The sequence below is a fragment of the Taudactylus pleione genome, unplaced genomic scaffold, assembly GCF_031769625.1.
Source record: "Taudactylus pleione unplaced genomic scaffold, aTauple2 ptg000683l, whole genome shotgun sequence".
Classification (NCBI taxonomy): domain Eukaryota; kingdom Metazoa; phylum Chordata; class Amphibia; order Anura; family Myobatrachidae; genus Taudactylus; species Taudactylus pleione.
This window is the reverse complement of record NW_028285085.1, coordinates 615655-630838: the sequence shown is the minus strand read 5'-3', so window position 1 is coordinate 630838 and position 15184 is coordinate 615655. Positions and strand designations below refer to the sequence as shown.

Genomic DNA, 15184 nt, shown 5'->3' with positions numbered 1-15184 from the left:
CTCCACCATTCTGTCAATGGTGACAGTATCATATGTAGTGACAGTAGACATGTCAGAAATTGTTGCCAGGTCCTTCAGTCCGGACCAGATGTCCAAACTTGGTCCTGCCTGCCCTGCATCACCGCCAGCGGGTTGCTTAGGATAGCTACGTTTTTTCCTGGCAGCCCCAGTTGCGGGAGAAAATGAAGGAGCTATTGACGTGTCACGTTCCGCTTCAGCTGACAGTGTGTTCACCAGCAGGTCTTTGCACCTCTGCAGGCTTGTGTCGGCCGGAAAGAGAGACACCACATAGGCTTTAAACCTAGGATCGAGCACGGTGGCCAAAATGTAGTGGTTTGATTTCAACAGATTGACAACCCTGGAATCCTGGCAAAGCGAATGAAGGGCTTCATCCACAAGTCCCACATGCCGAGCGGAATCGCTCCGTCTTAGCTCCTCCTTCACTTTCTCCAGCTGCTTCTGCAAAAGCCTGATGAGGTGAATGACCTGACTCAAGCTGGCAGTGTCTGAACTGACTTCACGTGTGGCAAGTTCGAAGGGCTGGAGAACCTTGCACAACACGGAAATCATTCTCCACTGCGCTTGAGTCAGGTGCATACCCCCTCCTTTGCCTATGTCATAGGTGGATGTATAGGCTTGTAATGGCCTTTTGCTGCTCCTCCATCCTCTGAAGCATATAGAGGGTTGAGTTCCACCGCGTCACAACCTCTTGCTTCAGGTGATGGCGGGGCAGGTTCAAGAGTGTTTGCTGGCGCTCCAGTGTTCGGCATGCAGTCGCTGAATGGCGAAAGTGGCCAGAAATTTTTCGGGCCACCCAAAGCGTCTCCTGCACGCCCCTGTCACTTTTCAGAAAATTCTGCACCACCAAGTTTATTGTGTGAGCAAAACATGGGACGTGCTGGAATTTGCCCAGATGTAATGCCCGCACAATATTGGTGGCGTTGTCAGATATCACAAATCCCCAGGAGAGTCTAAGTGGGCTAAGCCACTGGGCGATGATTTCCCTCAGTTTCTCTAAGAGGTTGTCGGCGGTGTGCCTCTTACTGAAACCGGTGATACACAGCATAGCCTGCCTTGGAACGAGCTGGCATTTCTGAGATGCTGCTACTGGTGACGTTGCTGCTGTTGCTGCGTAAGGTGATACATCTATCCAGTGGGCTGTCACAGTCATATATTCCTTAGTCTGCCCTGTTCCACTTGTCCACATGTCCGTGGTTAAGTGGACATTGGGTACAACGGCATTTTTCAGGACACTGAGGACACTTTTTCTGACGTTTCTGTACAGTCTCGGTATCGCCTGCCTAGTGAAGTGGAATCTAGACGGGATTTGGAACCGGGGACACGCTACCTCCATCAATTGTCTAAATCCCACTGCACTAATGGCGGATACCGGACGCACGTCTAACACCAACATAGCAGTCAAGGCCTCAGTTATACGTTTTGCTTCAGGATGACTGCTGTCGTACTTCATCCTCCTCGCTAAGGACTGTTGGAGGGTCAATTGTTTAGTAAAAGTAGTGGTGTTCCTACTTCCTCTCTGGGATGATGAACGACTCCCAGCAGCAGCAACAGCAGCAGCGGCAGCAGTAGGCGTAGCAATGTAGGATCCTCCGGAGGAATCCCGGATAGGAGAGTCAGTCATGCCAGTGACATGGCCTGCAGGACTACTTCCGATCCTGACTAAGGAGATAATTGACGAGGAGGGAGTTGACGGTGTGGTTTGCAGGCGCTTGGATACAACAGGACAACGGGATTTAGGTGTCCCTGGACTGCTTACGGTCTTAGCCAAAGTTTCTGAACTTGACAGTAACTTATTATGAACGCGCTGCAGGTGCCGTATAAGGGAGGATGTTCCTAGGTGGTTAACGGCCCTACCCCTACTTATTCCACCTTTACATATGGTACATATGGCAAGACAGTTGTTGTCCGGATTTGGATAGAAATATTGCCAGACCAAAGAGGTGGAATGTTTGGTCTTCTGCCCAGGCATGACCGTGATGGGCTTTTTCATCCCACGGACAACAACTGTCTCCCCCGGAGCCTGATTTAAACAAACCACATCACCATCAGAATCCTCCTCGCCAACTTCCTCCTCAGCGCCAGCTACACCAGTATCCTCATCCTGTTGTACTTCAACAGTGACATCTTCAATTTGCATATCAGCAAGTGGACTGTGGGTGCTCCTTTCAGCACTTGCAGGGGGCGTGCAAATGGTGGAAAGAGCCACCTCTTCCCGTCCAGTGCTGGGAAGGTCAGGCATCGCAACCGCCACCACACTTGGACTCTCCTTGGGGATTTGTGATATCGTCTTAGAACGCACAGTTCTTTGCTGTGCTTTTGCCAGCTTATCTCGTTTGATTTTTTTAGCGGGAGGAGGGCTTCCATCGTCATGTGAAGCTGAACCACTAGTCATGAACATACTAGTCATACTAGTATGACACACACTAGTCATAGGGAAAGACCTTAGCCGTTCCTTGCCACTCCGTGTCATAAATGGCATATTGGCAAGTTTACGTTTCTCTTCAGATGATTTAAATGTTTTTTTAAAGGTAATTTTCCTGAACTTTGTCATTTGGGATTGTATGTGGCTTCTACTATGACATTGGGCATCGGCCTTGGCAGACGACGTTGATGGCATGTTATCGTCTATGTCATGACTAGTGGCAGCAGCTTCAGCACTAGGAGGAAGTGGTTCTTGATCTTTCTCTATTTTATTTTTATCGGAGAAAGTTTGGTCCTCCATTTATGTTATATCAATTTGATATATACGTGCGGCTAAGGCGCACACAAACACAGAAAATATTTTTTTATTTGGTTTGGAGTGTACTTTGGGGGTTACAGCACCCTTTAACGGTCAAGCCAGCCGGCCCTTTACTTATGACACAGGCGCACGCTTGGCGCTGCTCCTTTGTTGATGCACGTGCGGCTACTGCGCACACAATTCACAAACACAGAAAATATTTTTTTATTTGGTTTGGACTGGAGTGTACTTTGGGGGTTACAGCACCCTTTAACGGTCAAGCCAGCCGGCCCTTTACTTTGGGGGTTACAGCACCCTTTAACGGTCAAGCCAGCTGGCCCTTTACTTATGACACAGGCGCACGCTTGGCACTACTTTGTTGATGCACGTGCGGCTACTGCGCACACAATTCACAAACACAGAAAATATTTTTTTATTTGGTTTGGAGTGTACTTTGGGGGTTACAGCACCCTTTAACGGTCAAACCAGCCGGCCCTTTACTTATCACACAGGCGCACGCTTGGCGCTGCTCCTTTGTTGATGCACGTGCGGCTACTGCGCACACAATTCACAAACACAGAAAATATTTTTTTATTTGGTTTGGAGTGTACTTTGGGGGTTACAGCACCCTTTAACGGTCAAGCCAGCCGGCCCTTTACTTATGACACAGGCGCACGCTTGGCACTACTTTGTTGATGCATGTGCGGCTACTGCGCACACAATTCATAAACACAGAAAAAATATTTTTTTTTAGCACTTGGGGGGAGCACCCCTGACGGACAGAGCACCCCCTGGACAACACTACAGCACCCCTTTAGGACTGGGACACTGCACAGGACTTTGGAGTGGACACAGCCCCTATGGAGAACTGACTGCACAACACAGTCCAGTCAGCCCCTATGGACTTGAAGTAGTGGACACAGCCCCTATTAACAACAGCAGCACAGCACAACACAGCCAGCCCCTATGGACTTTGAAGTAGTGGACACAGCCCCTATGGACAACAGCAGCACAGCGCAGCACAGCACAGCACAACACTACTCTGCACTACACTACACTACACAGCCCAGCCAGCCCTAACTGTCCACAGCCGAGTGAGAAAATGGCGCCGACGCGGGTACCTTATATAGGATCCAAAACCCGCGAGACCCGGAAGGCGGGATGATGACGTTTTGCCTCGATTTCAGATCCGAGTCAGGCGGGAAAAGTCAAGCCTGACTCGGATCTGCCTCGGATCGGGGGGGCTCGGGGGGGTTCGGATTTCAGAAATCCGAACCCGCTCACCCCTAATTATATTATGGTTTGCTGTCTGAGCACCAATATCAATTTGATCTCCTTTTGTTTCATGGTCTTGTTATCTGTGTGTTGTCAGTCTCAGCTGTATGTTGTATTTTGCCCTTTTAAATCCTCCCCTCTGAGGTAAAAATGGAAGGTGCCGGATGCACTGTGACCTCTCTGTGCAATGACGTGATGTGCAGCAGCAGGGGGCAGAGCCATGATTGTGCAAATTGCAACAGCGAGCGGCGAGACTGTCCGCTTCACTGGAGAGGCTGATCTACTGTCCCGCAAGTTGGGGGAGAACTCTACAAAATTCGCAAGTCTCCCGGATAGTCCAGGAAAGTAGGCAAGGATCTCTTTCTCCCTCATAGGGTTGGGTATGAAATCCCGGCTGTCGGTATGCCGCAAGTCACAATACCGACAGTGGCATCCCGACAGCCACAATCCCTACACCCATAGGGAAGACAGGTAAGCATTTTTCTGTCCCCTAACCCTAACCCTCCCTCCTGGTTGCAACCCTAACCTTCCCCCAGTGCGATTTTGGCGCCGGTATTCAGACCATCGGCATGCCGCTAGCCGGGATGTCGACTACACCCCCCCCCCTTATTTTATTTATTTTCTTCCTTTATCCATGTATTTTCCTGTTTATTATTGCAAACAGAGTAAAATGGTTGCTCAGGTGTCTTCAGGTAAAATTTTCAAGGTGCTGGACTTCAAAAGTGTAATTTACCTTAAAGTCTCAAACCCACAGGTGTTTATTACATCCTGTGCTAGAATTCTTAAGGCTAGTACAACTTCATTTGTTGTCACAAGTCTCTATATATGGATTTAGAGAAAATACTTATGTTTATTTTAAAGTGATGGTGCTCTACTTCATTTTGTGTTTTAGTTGCTTGACATGGACAGTATTTTGTTACCATAAGAAGTGAGGGGGCGGCCAACATCCTACAATCAAAGCGCTTGGTTTACCTGTGGCTGCATGTCCCACTATCTCATGAGGAAACACACCCAGGCTGGTAGCCACTTATTCTTTGCGTGGAGTATCGACCCATTTGTAGTCCATGTTTTAGCTTGGTTCTCTAGGCTGGAGCTGTGGGCTACGGTAGCGCAGCTTTTACACAGCTTTAAGTCTGACACACTCTGAAACACACACCCCTGCATACATAGCCCCAAGTATGACTTTCCATTCTGGAACACTCTGTAACCCAATATGCTGATATAGCAACATCTCTCTGACTTGCTGCTGACACAGACTGCTGACCTTGTCCATGTGTGAATAACTGGCCATGTAGTGTTTACATTAATAGACATCTCTGCGTGTAATGACATTTTATTTCCTGTTCCTATATTTGTTTCATGTTCCTGTTTATACTATTTAAAACATATAAATAAAGCATAAATATAACCCTAGGAGAAGAGCTTGGGCTGGGGCGATAACCCGTTTTCATTTTTTTACCCTATTCAATTAGCCCGCAAGTTAATACGCAATAATTTTTCATAGAGTTTAAGACACATTCCTTTTCACCACCTCCTGAGCAGGTGAAAAGTTGGGGAAAATCCCTATTTTAAGGTAAAAATAGTCGGGACTTGGTTCAGAACCACTGGGACACCCTCATTAATGACTAATTAGACAAAAATATTTTTTTAAGTAGCTTAAGGGTCTAACTGTCATTTTTCAAGCTCAGCCTGTGACATGGCGTTTAGGAGCTGATTGGCTGGTACTTTATCTCCGTTCAATTCTTCTCCATCCAAGGCTTAGTAAATAGACCCCAAAATTTGTCCAATAATGACAAGTAATTTTTGGAGTGAAAATGTGCAAAGTGCAGATAAATGGGTTAATTGATGTGGGACAGATGTATAGGGGTGCTGTATGAATGGGACAGGTGTTTTTAAGATTGCAGGTGGGTGTTAAGAGGTTTATTTTGAAGTTTTGTTTTAAAAGTGGCTTAAAATGACACAAATATGTACTTATAGGCATTTTTATGCACCCACAATTTAAGTAGAATATTTATTTAGCAAACAAAAACACTCGCTTTCTATAATTTTTTCACTGTTAGAAAAATGCTTGGTGCAGCCATTTGACACAATTTAAGAACCCCAAATACTTTTATTATAGCCACTAATAGACTTCTATACTGTTATCCTATATGAGTTTGCCTTTTTTGGAAGTACAGACAGATTTCCCCATTTTCACCTATACTTATTGTGTGTAAAACCTGACAGAATTATCATGTGAATGCCAGAAGATGACTTTTCAAATCGAATTGTGCGAAAAACGGGAGCACGCATATAGGCGAAAAGTGAATTTTAAGGGACGATAGGTTTGATAAGTTAACGCATGAAAAAATTATGTTTATCGCAGCTAATTGTATTCTCCCCTAAGTGTATCTGCAAGTTCCCCTATAGATTTTTGCAGTTTGCTGCCAAATCTCATAACATATTTCCAAAATTTGTTGTGGATTACATTTTGTCCTAAAATGGTATTGACCTGGGGGTGTAGTTAAAAAAAAAAAAGGACAGAATGACTGATAATGGGACATATGCTGGTTTTCCAACTTTGTGCAAATGTACTGTAGTTTCTCTTGAGAAGACAGTAATAGATCTTGTAGGTCCTGTACCTAGTGCTACTTAGGAACACCAACCCATCTTTTTAATATTAAATTATGTAACAAAGGCACCCTAAGGACACATGATATATTCCAAGGGAATTCCACAAATTATTTATGGTCACATATTTGTACAGTTGTGCATTTGGATCCTGAAGGAGAAGTGAGTGATCTCATCAGCGATCATTTCACTTATAACACATCGCAGGGACAGGCTACTTTTGGTACCCATGTCCCTGTATGTGTTTTTCTTTATACATATGGGTGATGGTTAATTTCTTATTGCTGTGATAATTGGCAATAATATCTTGTATATAAAATGTATTGGTCTGTTTGTTTGCTTGTCTGTCTGCATTCGAACACCCCTGCACCGATTGGGATGAAACCAATGCGAGGTGGTCCAGTAGGATCCTGGCCAGATTTTAGGGGAGTTAGGGTCCTGGTCATACCTGGTTGGTGTACGCTGGGCAGAACTTTGACCTGAGGGGTCTGTTCTGAGCCTTCCACTGGATGAATGTGGATAAAAACTTCACAGAGTGGTAACATTGGATGCCAGAAGACATACTAGAGGGGTTGAGGTCCTGGTCGGACCTCCCGTTGGTGTATGCTGGGCAGAACTTTGACCCGGGGAGCCTGTTCTGAGACTTTCACTAGAGGGATTTGGACAAAAACTTCACAGAGGTGTAGCAATTGGTCTGGGATGCCTAATGGAGTGGTTGGAGTCCCTGTCGGACCTCATGGCGGAGTGCGCCGGGCAGAACTTTCCTCATGGGTGTGTTGGAAGAGCTGCTAAGCTGCTAATTATTGTTAAAATGCTGACAGCTACATCCAGCTCATTGATAACTTAATAAATTGAAGATTTAAACCCAGGCAACGCCGGGTACTTCAGCTACTATAATATATAATATACTCTGCCTTCTGGATAGAAGGCAGAATATGGAAGAGATGGGTACGCGATACAAGTTCAACAGTCACTATGTAAACATTCCAAATCAACATGATCTGAATGTCAACACTGTGAATGTCGACAGGATGTCAATGTAGACATTTGCCATATCAACATTCACACTGTCGACACTGACGTCACGTCAACATGTTCGCCATGTTCACATTATGCATGTTGACTGTGAGACATTTCGACAATACTATCTAACCCCAACCGCAGCCTAACCCTAATGCTGGTATGTTCATAATGTCAACATTTTGTCAGTGTCGACATGTTGAATGTTGACATGTCAACATTATAAACATGTCAACATTTGGAACAAAGTTGTCGATATTGCGGATGCCGACATTCAGAACTATTCGACATTACAGTGTTGACATAGGGAATGTTGACAATATGGCTGCATACTTGAAGGGACAGTACAGGGAAGTATCTATAATGGATGCAGGGTGTGCAGTGCACACAGGCCCACCAGGGGTGCCCGCACCGCACACCATGCACCCATATTATCTAATACTTACCTCTCCGAGGTCCCACGTTGGGTGTCTCAGCCCTGCACAAAATGCCAGAAAATGGCCGCCACTGCCATTTTCACGGCGTTTTGCACAAGAGCAGTGAGGAAATCGACTTGCGCATGCGCAGTAGACTCAGGGGCACAGACTAGTGCCCAGAGTCTACGGATGCTGCGGTCGACGCTCAGCCGCGTCAGTCTGCTGCTACCGACCGCCAGGGAGAGAGGAGGGGGCCCCGGATGGGGAATGCACACGGACCCTCTCCTTTCATAATACGCCCCTGGACAGTACCTTAGGATGCTGCAGAGACTGAAACTGAACGAGTGTTTAGCTCCTCCCAATTGGGCAGCCTGACCTTCAGCCAAACAGTAAATATTGGAAGACGCTTGTTACTGAGAATGTAGCTTTGGACATTGGTCAGGGAGTGATCAGAAAACGAATAGACAAAATAGTCACTCACCAGTCCTCCCCTGCCATTAGCACATAGCACAATACCAAACGTGCGCGAATAAATTCAGTGCATCAGGAACCTATAATGTACATAGCAATGAAGCCATTTTGCAGCCTCCCAGCAGACTATGGTAAGTTTTTAAACTAAGCAGAAGAAGAAACAAATAACATGTTCTCTTACCATGTCTGAAGATTTCCAGGCTGTGTCGTGCTATACTTTGCATTAGGATCTCGCCATGCTACTCCCTCTGAATTAGTCTATAACAGGTGTGCAGAACCAAGGGCCACAGATTGCACCCATACTCATTTGAATAATTTAGTGTGCCCCCCACCCTCCATCTCTGTTCCACTTCCTGAAGGCTACAGAGCACTTTTCAGTCCTCATGAGACCCTAGAGTTGTAAGTTTTGCATCTATGGTAAATTCATCAATAATGATGGCTGTCTGTGGGGTCATTGATTGGCAGCTGCTAGGCAAAGCATGCCACAACCCACTTCCTAGCACAGGCCCACTTGTGCTCAATGGCTACAGGAGGTGGTGGAAAATGTTGCTCTGCTACTTCCACGGTACACTCTGTGGCCCTGATTCAGAGTTGCACAAAAGTTGGTCGCATTGCGGCAACAGAAATAAATGCTGATCTTCTCCTGTATTCAGGGTTGGCTGCACCACCCCTATACATCTGCTTGTGAAAGTAGCCATCACCACTATCAGGGCACCCTTGCACCAGCCCCTCCTCGGTGCAAATGACCTGTCTGAAACTAGCTTTGGCGCATGCGCAGTGATTCGTTCACAAAACAAACTTTTGTGCAACCCTGAATTAGGCCCATTATCTCAATGACTATAGAGATATCTCCCACTACTTACTCACCCTCTCCCTCCTCTCCCCAAGCTCCTCAATGTTCACGTACTTTCAATTCTCCTTCGGGGTTTCCCTCCCCATCGGTCTTCACTTCTTCCTCTGTTTTCTGATCCTCTGAGTTAAGATTTTGCATTTTTTTTCTTCTGACACATTTTAGGATGACCAGGAACAGGATGACAACGGCTAAGAAGCCTCCAACCGAAGCTCCAACCAGAACTGCAACTGTGGAATCCCTCTCCGGAGGAACTAGGGGAAGAGGACAAACAAGGTGAGTACTAACCCTGCTGGTAGAGTACACAGGGCAGATGCACTCTCTTTGTATGTGATATCTAGTTGACAACTAATTGAACCATTCAGTAGGTACAGTACATAGGGCAGATAATCTCTCTCAGTATAAAATAGCTGCCTGACAATTTATGGAACCACTGGGTACAGTACACAGGACATATAACCTCTCTCAGTACATGTTACCTGTATAACAATTTATGGAACCACTAGTTATTTTGTGACAGTATTTAAAGACAAGGGGAGGAAACCAATAAATCCCTATGGCTGATTACCCATGCCACATGGGGAAATGCTACTCAATTAAATAGCATTTTCCCCACGCGGTAAACCAGAGGTTAACGCGCGCGAACCCACTTATACCGAGTAAACTACCAAAACAATGGGTTTCCCCGTGCATTAACGCCTGCGCAGGTGCCTTTTTTGTGGACTTTTCCTCACAGCTCCTGAAGCTGTGAGATAAACTCTACCTCTGCTGTTTAACGTGTGGGGTAAACATCTCTGTTTGAATCTCTCCTCATGGATAATTAGTTACCCCGCTGCTAATTGGATTCCCCCCAATGAACTCTTTCTGGGGCCACTCTGTTGGTATATAGGACAGATAAGCTCTCTCAATGTATATTATATGACCACTAATGGCAACACTCTGTAGATAGCACACAGGACAGATAAGCTCTCTCAATGTATATTATATGACCACTAATGGCAACACTCTGTAGATAGCACACAGGACAGATAAGCTCTCTCAATGTATATTATATGACCACTAATGGCAACACTCTGTAGATAGCACACAGGGCAGATAAGGTCTATCGTAAACATTATCTGTCTGACAACTATTGGAACATGATATATGTGTAGCTGATCACATTAGTTTTAAAAAGTGTTCACTGTGGTCACTTGTTAGTCTGATTTTGCCTGACTCAGTAGGAAATCCATGAACTTGTTTTTCTAGGTTTACAATGCACTAAATTTCTTCTAGTAATAATTACTTCAGAGACTGAACCGTACATCACTACAAGTGGAAAAGTTACCCATAGCAACCAGTCAGCTATTAGCTATAATTTTATAGACTGTAATACAGAAGCTAATTGGTTGCTATGGGTAACTTCTCCACTTGTTTTCTTTAAAAGGTTTGATACATTTCCCCCATTTGGGTTAATGTATTAAGCAGTGAAAAGAGCAGAGAAATAGACCAGTGGAGACGTTGCCCATAGCAACCAACCAGGTAGCATTTATCAAATACATTCTATAAAATGATAGAAGCTTATTGGTTGCTTTGAGTAACTTCTCCACTGGTCCATTTCTCCACTCTGTACAACTCCTTGATACATCAACCTCATATTGTTGTAAGGTTCGGTCTCTACTGAAGTATATGAGTGACATATATCCCGCAGATTCTATATGTACCCTTTACACTATAGATTTGCATTCAGGTAGATGCATGTAGATTCACATACCCTCTGTTAGAACCTCCAGGTGAATTTTCCCTGTACCCTTGTTTCGGTCTGGGGGATTCAACACATAACAATGATATTCTCCACCATCTTGCAGTTGTACATCATGTATTGTCACAGCCAAATCATTTTTGCTCGGGTTCCCCGTAAATTCCACCCGGTTTTGAAAACGCTCAAGACGCTGATGGATAATCTTCTTATCATATTGAATGAACTGTGAGTGCAAAAATATAGGCTAGTCATAGGTAGCTAATGGCTATAAATATGATGAGGTGTAAGGACAGAGATGCTTACAAAGAGAAAGTATGTGGTTTATAAAATGGCGGTGGGTGGTACATTGCTGAGGCAGTGGGAGAACAGAGGACGGTGGTGTGAATGGTCGCTGGACTAAACAATGCATGTCCTACAAGAGCTGCTCCTCCTGAAAGCTGGACATTTCTTGATTCAGCAAAGTAAGAGTAGGGCCATTGCTATACTTTAAATACCAGTGAAGGATGTACCCAATAATTGGATCCATGACTACGTAGCCACTAGCCAGGCTACTTAAAATTCATGTTTTTCATTCAATATAAGCATCAATCACAAGAGTTAATAACTATAAATAATAATAAAATATAATTTATTATTAACAAATTCTAAATAAAATAAAAAACACTTTCTTTCACGTTTAATCAGCATGAATTATTGCAGCTGTACAGCACTGTAATTGTTTATCTATGCTCTCTGTCTGAGATAGATACATTTTCCCATTTTTTTCCCTGGCACCCACAGGGCTGTTGAGAGCTCTGATGTGCCCGGTTACTGGGGCGGCGTGGCCAGTTCCGGCACTAGGGACGCTCTAGGAGGGGGTGGCGATAAGTGAGATTGCCCCCACCTGTAACCTGCACACTACCGCTGTATAGCAGTGCAGCCACCCACAGCGGCACATCTAGCAGTGAGAGAGGTGAGCCTCCCTGGACCCAGAGTCTCCTCTCTCTCACTGCTCGATGTGATGCTGCAGCTGCGCTGCTATACAGCGACCAGCTGCAGCAGTCAAACCGGGTCCCCGCCAGGCCCCTCTAACTGGCCTCTCAGCGCCCCTGGGCACCCATTCATAGGAGTAAACCTAATCTGTACTCGGGGCCTGATTCAGAGGCGCTTGCTATTTGCGTGCGCTCGCTCTGAATCAGAGCGTCCCTATTTTTTTTTGACCGGCTTCCAGGCTGCTCGCACAGCTGTGGGTGACCACCCACAGCGTGTGCATGCGGCCTGGCGATGGTCGAGATTATCGAGGTTGCGTGGAGACCCTGTGGTAGGGTCTCTCAGGCCTCGCAAGCCCGAGTGGACTTCCTGCTCTAATAGAGCTGTAGTGAGCTTTCTCACTCTCTCCGGGGCCCCATGCACGCGCATGCGCAATGGCCCACCATCAACCCGCTATGCGCTCGCGAGTGGGTCTGAATCAGGCCCTCTGCCTCTAGCACTGCTGTGATCAGTGAAGAGAAAGCACCCCTCATTAGAGATGCTAAAATTTGTTTCAAACTGTCTCTCAAACAAGTTGGCTGCATTGGCTCTAAATAGAGGTGGATGGGTCCTGGGATCAGGGGTAATGTGCCGATGGTATGGCGAGTTGCTCTTAGCTGGAGATGAATTTGTTCTAAAGCTACAACATTTTTGACAAATGCTTTAGTTAGACTAAAACACATACATGCCTACCCTCCCGGTTTTCACGGGAGGCTCCCTATTTTTCGGGTAACCCCCCGCACCCCTGGAAGGGTAGGCATTTCTCCTGCATTCTGCCCACTTCCTAGTTAAGTGGGCAAAATGAGAATGTCCGCGCCGATCGCGGGTCTCCGTGTAGGGGGCGGGGCTTAATGACGTGATTGTACATGAATCACGTCATTTGGTCCCACCCCCTATGTAAATTCTAGCCAATCGTGGTGATTTTACTGTGTGGGGGCAGGGCTTATTGACGCAAACCGTCAGGCCCCGCCCCCATCGCCACCCTCCTGATTCTCTTACCCGGGCTTCTCCCGGGAAGAGAAATGACAAGGTAGGCAAGTATGCTAAAACATTGACGCTAAGGCCCCCATTTATCAACGAAGGTAAACACCAATGTAACTTTCCATCTAGGATCACTGTGATACAAACAAAAAATCCACTGGTATTTACCATTACTTACCCCTCCAGTGAAGTCCAGCGAAGTGCAGCGAAGTCCTCCTCATCTGCGAGGTCCTCATCTGGGCTCCTGGCAGCCTGACGCTGCCAGCGACGGAGGTTTTGAAATGCGCATGTGCGACGGGCCATCTGCGCATGTGTCTGACATGAGGACCCAGGCAGTGCCTGGAAGGTTTCGCTGAAGCTGGAAAGCCAGCGCTGGGCCCCCATTGCCGGCAATAGGGACCACGTTGCATCTAAAGATGGCGAGAACGATGCTGTGACAAACGGGTAATCTTAGATTATCGCTTTTTGTTAAATCTAGAAAGGAAATCATAACCCCTTTAGCGAGGGCTAAAGGGGTTATGCTTCGTTGATAAATGGAGCCCTTAATGCGAACAGGTTCCAACTTGTTCAATCTGAAAGTGATACTGTTATGTTCTGGGTTGTTTGTGGACCCGGGGTGGTAGCAGGAGCAATCACAGAAGCGGATTTGAAAATAAAACTAGGATTTTTAATAAGTGCTTGACTAGACATATAATGTGGCAGTAAACGAAAGTCCAGGAACATATAAATGTGCACAAGAGTTCTGTGGTGGGAGTAATAGGTTAATGTCCAAGAAAAGCAATTAGAGCTGTCCAGGTGTGCAGGTAGTGAAACTGAAAATAATCAAGCCAGGTATGCAGGTAGTGAACTGAAGCAATGAGCAGGATGTCAGCAGGCTCAGGCACTCAGGTATGGGCAAGGGTGATGGAGGAAGCGGGGTAGTCCAGTGGGAGCTAGGAGCTGACAGGCAGACTGGCAGACAGCGAATTCACAGGAACAGGATAAGCACAGAGAACTCCCTCTCAGCTAGGCTGAGATACACGTTGCACTGGCAAAGAAGGAAGGCACTGACCCTTCCTAAATACCCCATGCCGTGCTGTTACTGGCCGGAGGGAACATGTGACTCACCAGGATTGGCCAGCCGCATCAAATGGCCAGAAGGCAAGATGGCGGCGCCCATGCCAAACGGAATGGAGACGCCGCCAGGCCTTACCAGCGCAGAGTGACAACAGGCCCGCACAATAACGCGTGCAGCCAAAGCCCCCCGCCAGACACCAGCTCCGCCACCAGACAGCCCGCGCCACAATGACCTCACAGGTAACACTCGCCTAGCGCCATGCTGAAATACCACGGGGTGGCCTCAGGACACTCACCAGGCTTCTCCGGATGGGCAGAATGGAATCTCCTGATGAGCGTGGGAGCGTGGACATCACGAGCATCGGTCCAGCAACGTTCCTCTGGACCGTAACCTCTCCAGTCCAGCAAATACTGTAGATGACCTCTGCGTAGACGAGAGTCCAAGATCTGGGCGACCTCAAACTCAACTCCTCTCTCCATCTGGACTCGAGGAGAAGCAGGTAGAGCACTATGGAACTTATTCAAGACCAGGGGCTTCAATAAGGAAATATGGAAGGAATTAGGGATTTTTAGGTATGGGGGTAACTGTAGACGAAAGGCCACTGGATTAATGACTTCTGTTATGGAGAAGGGACCAATGAAGCGTGGTGCAAATTTCATAGATGGAACCCTCAGACAAAGATTCCGGGTGGACAACCAGACCTGGCTTCCAACTTGCATGCGTGGAACTATTCTACACTTTCTATCGGCCTGGGTCTTATAGCGAGAGGATGCCTTCAACAAATCAGACCGTACTTGAGTCCAGATGGCAGCAAAATTCCGCACCGTGTCCTCCACGGCCGGAACATCGAAAACAGGCAGACTTTGGAATTCGGGAACACGAGGATGAAGGCCATATACAACCTGAAATGGCGTTTGGTTAGTTGACAAGTGGTAGGAAGCATTATGTGCAAACTCAGCCCACAGCAGCAAGGCAGCCCAATTGTCCTGGGAAGATGACATAAAAATTCTTAAGA

General features: G+C 46.5%; 1 protein-coding gene and 1 long non-coding RNA gene across 4 annotated transcripts in view; one reads left to right on the top strand and one right to left on the bottom strand.

Moving 5' to 3' along the window:
- The window catches only part of LOC148477908 (uncharacterized), a 73993-nt gene that overhangs the window by 29922 nt on the left and 28887 nt on the right, over window positions 1-15184 (top strand). For both annotated transcript variants that reach the window (XR_015872460.1, XR_015872461.1), the window contains exon 3: window positions 9548-9658. This is a non-coding gene — a long non-coding RNA (uncharacterized LOC148477908). The remainder of the gene's footprint in view (window positions 1-9547; window positions 9659-15184) is intronic.
- SCN2B (sodium voltage-gated channel beta subunit 2) overlaps window positions 1-15184 on the bottom strand; it is a 43931-nt gene that overhangs the window by 6353 nt on the left and 22394 nt on the right. The window contains exons 3-4 of one of the 2 annotated variants that reach the window (XM_088455991.1): window positions 11136-11346; window positions 9400-9636 (exon numbers count right to left, since the gene is read on the bottom strand). In XM_088455991.1, the coding sequence (XP_088312117.1) occupies window positions 9425-9636; window positions 11136-11346 (423 nt within the window). In that variant the 3' untranslated portion in view covers window positions 9400-9424. The remainder of the gene's footprint in view (window positions 1-9399; window positions 9637-11135; window positions 11347-15184) is intronic. The other variant, XM_088455990.1, reaches the window with a different exon arrangement.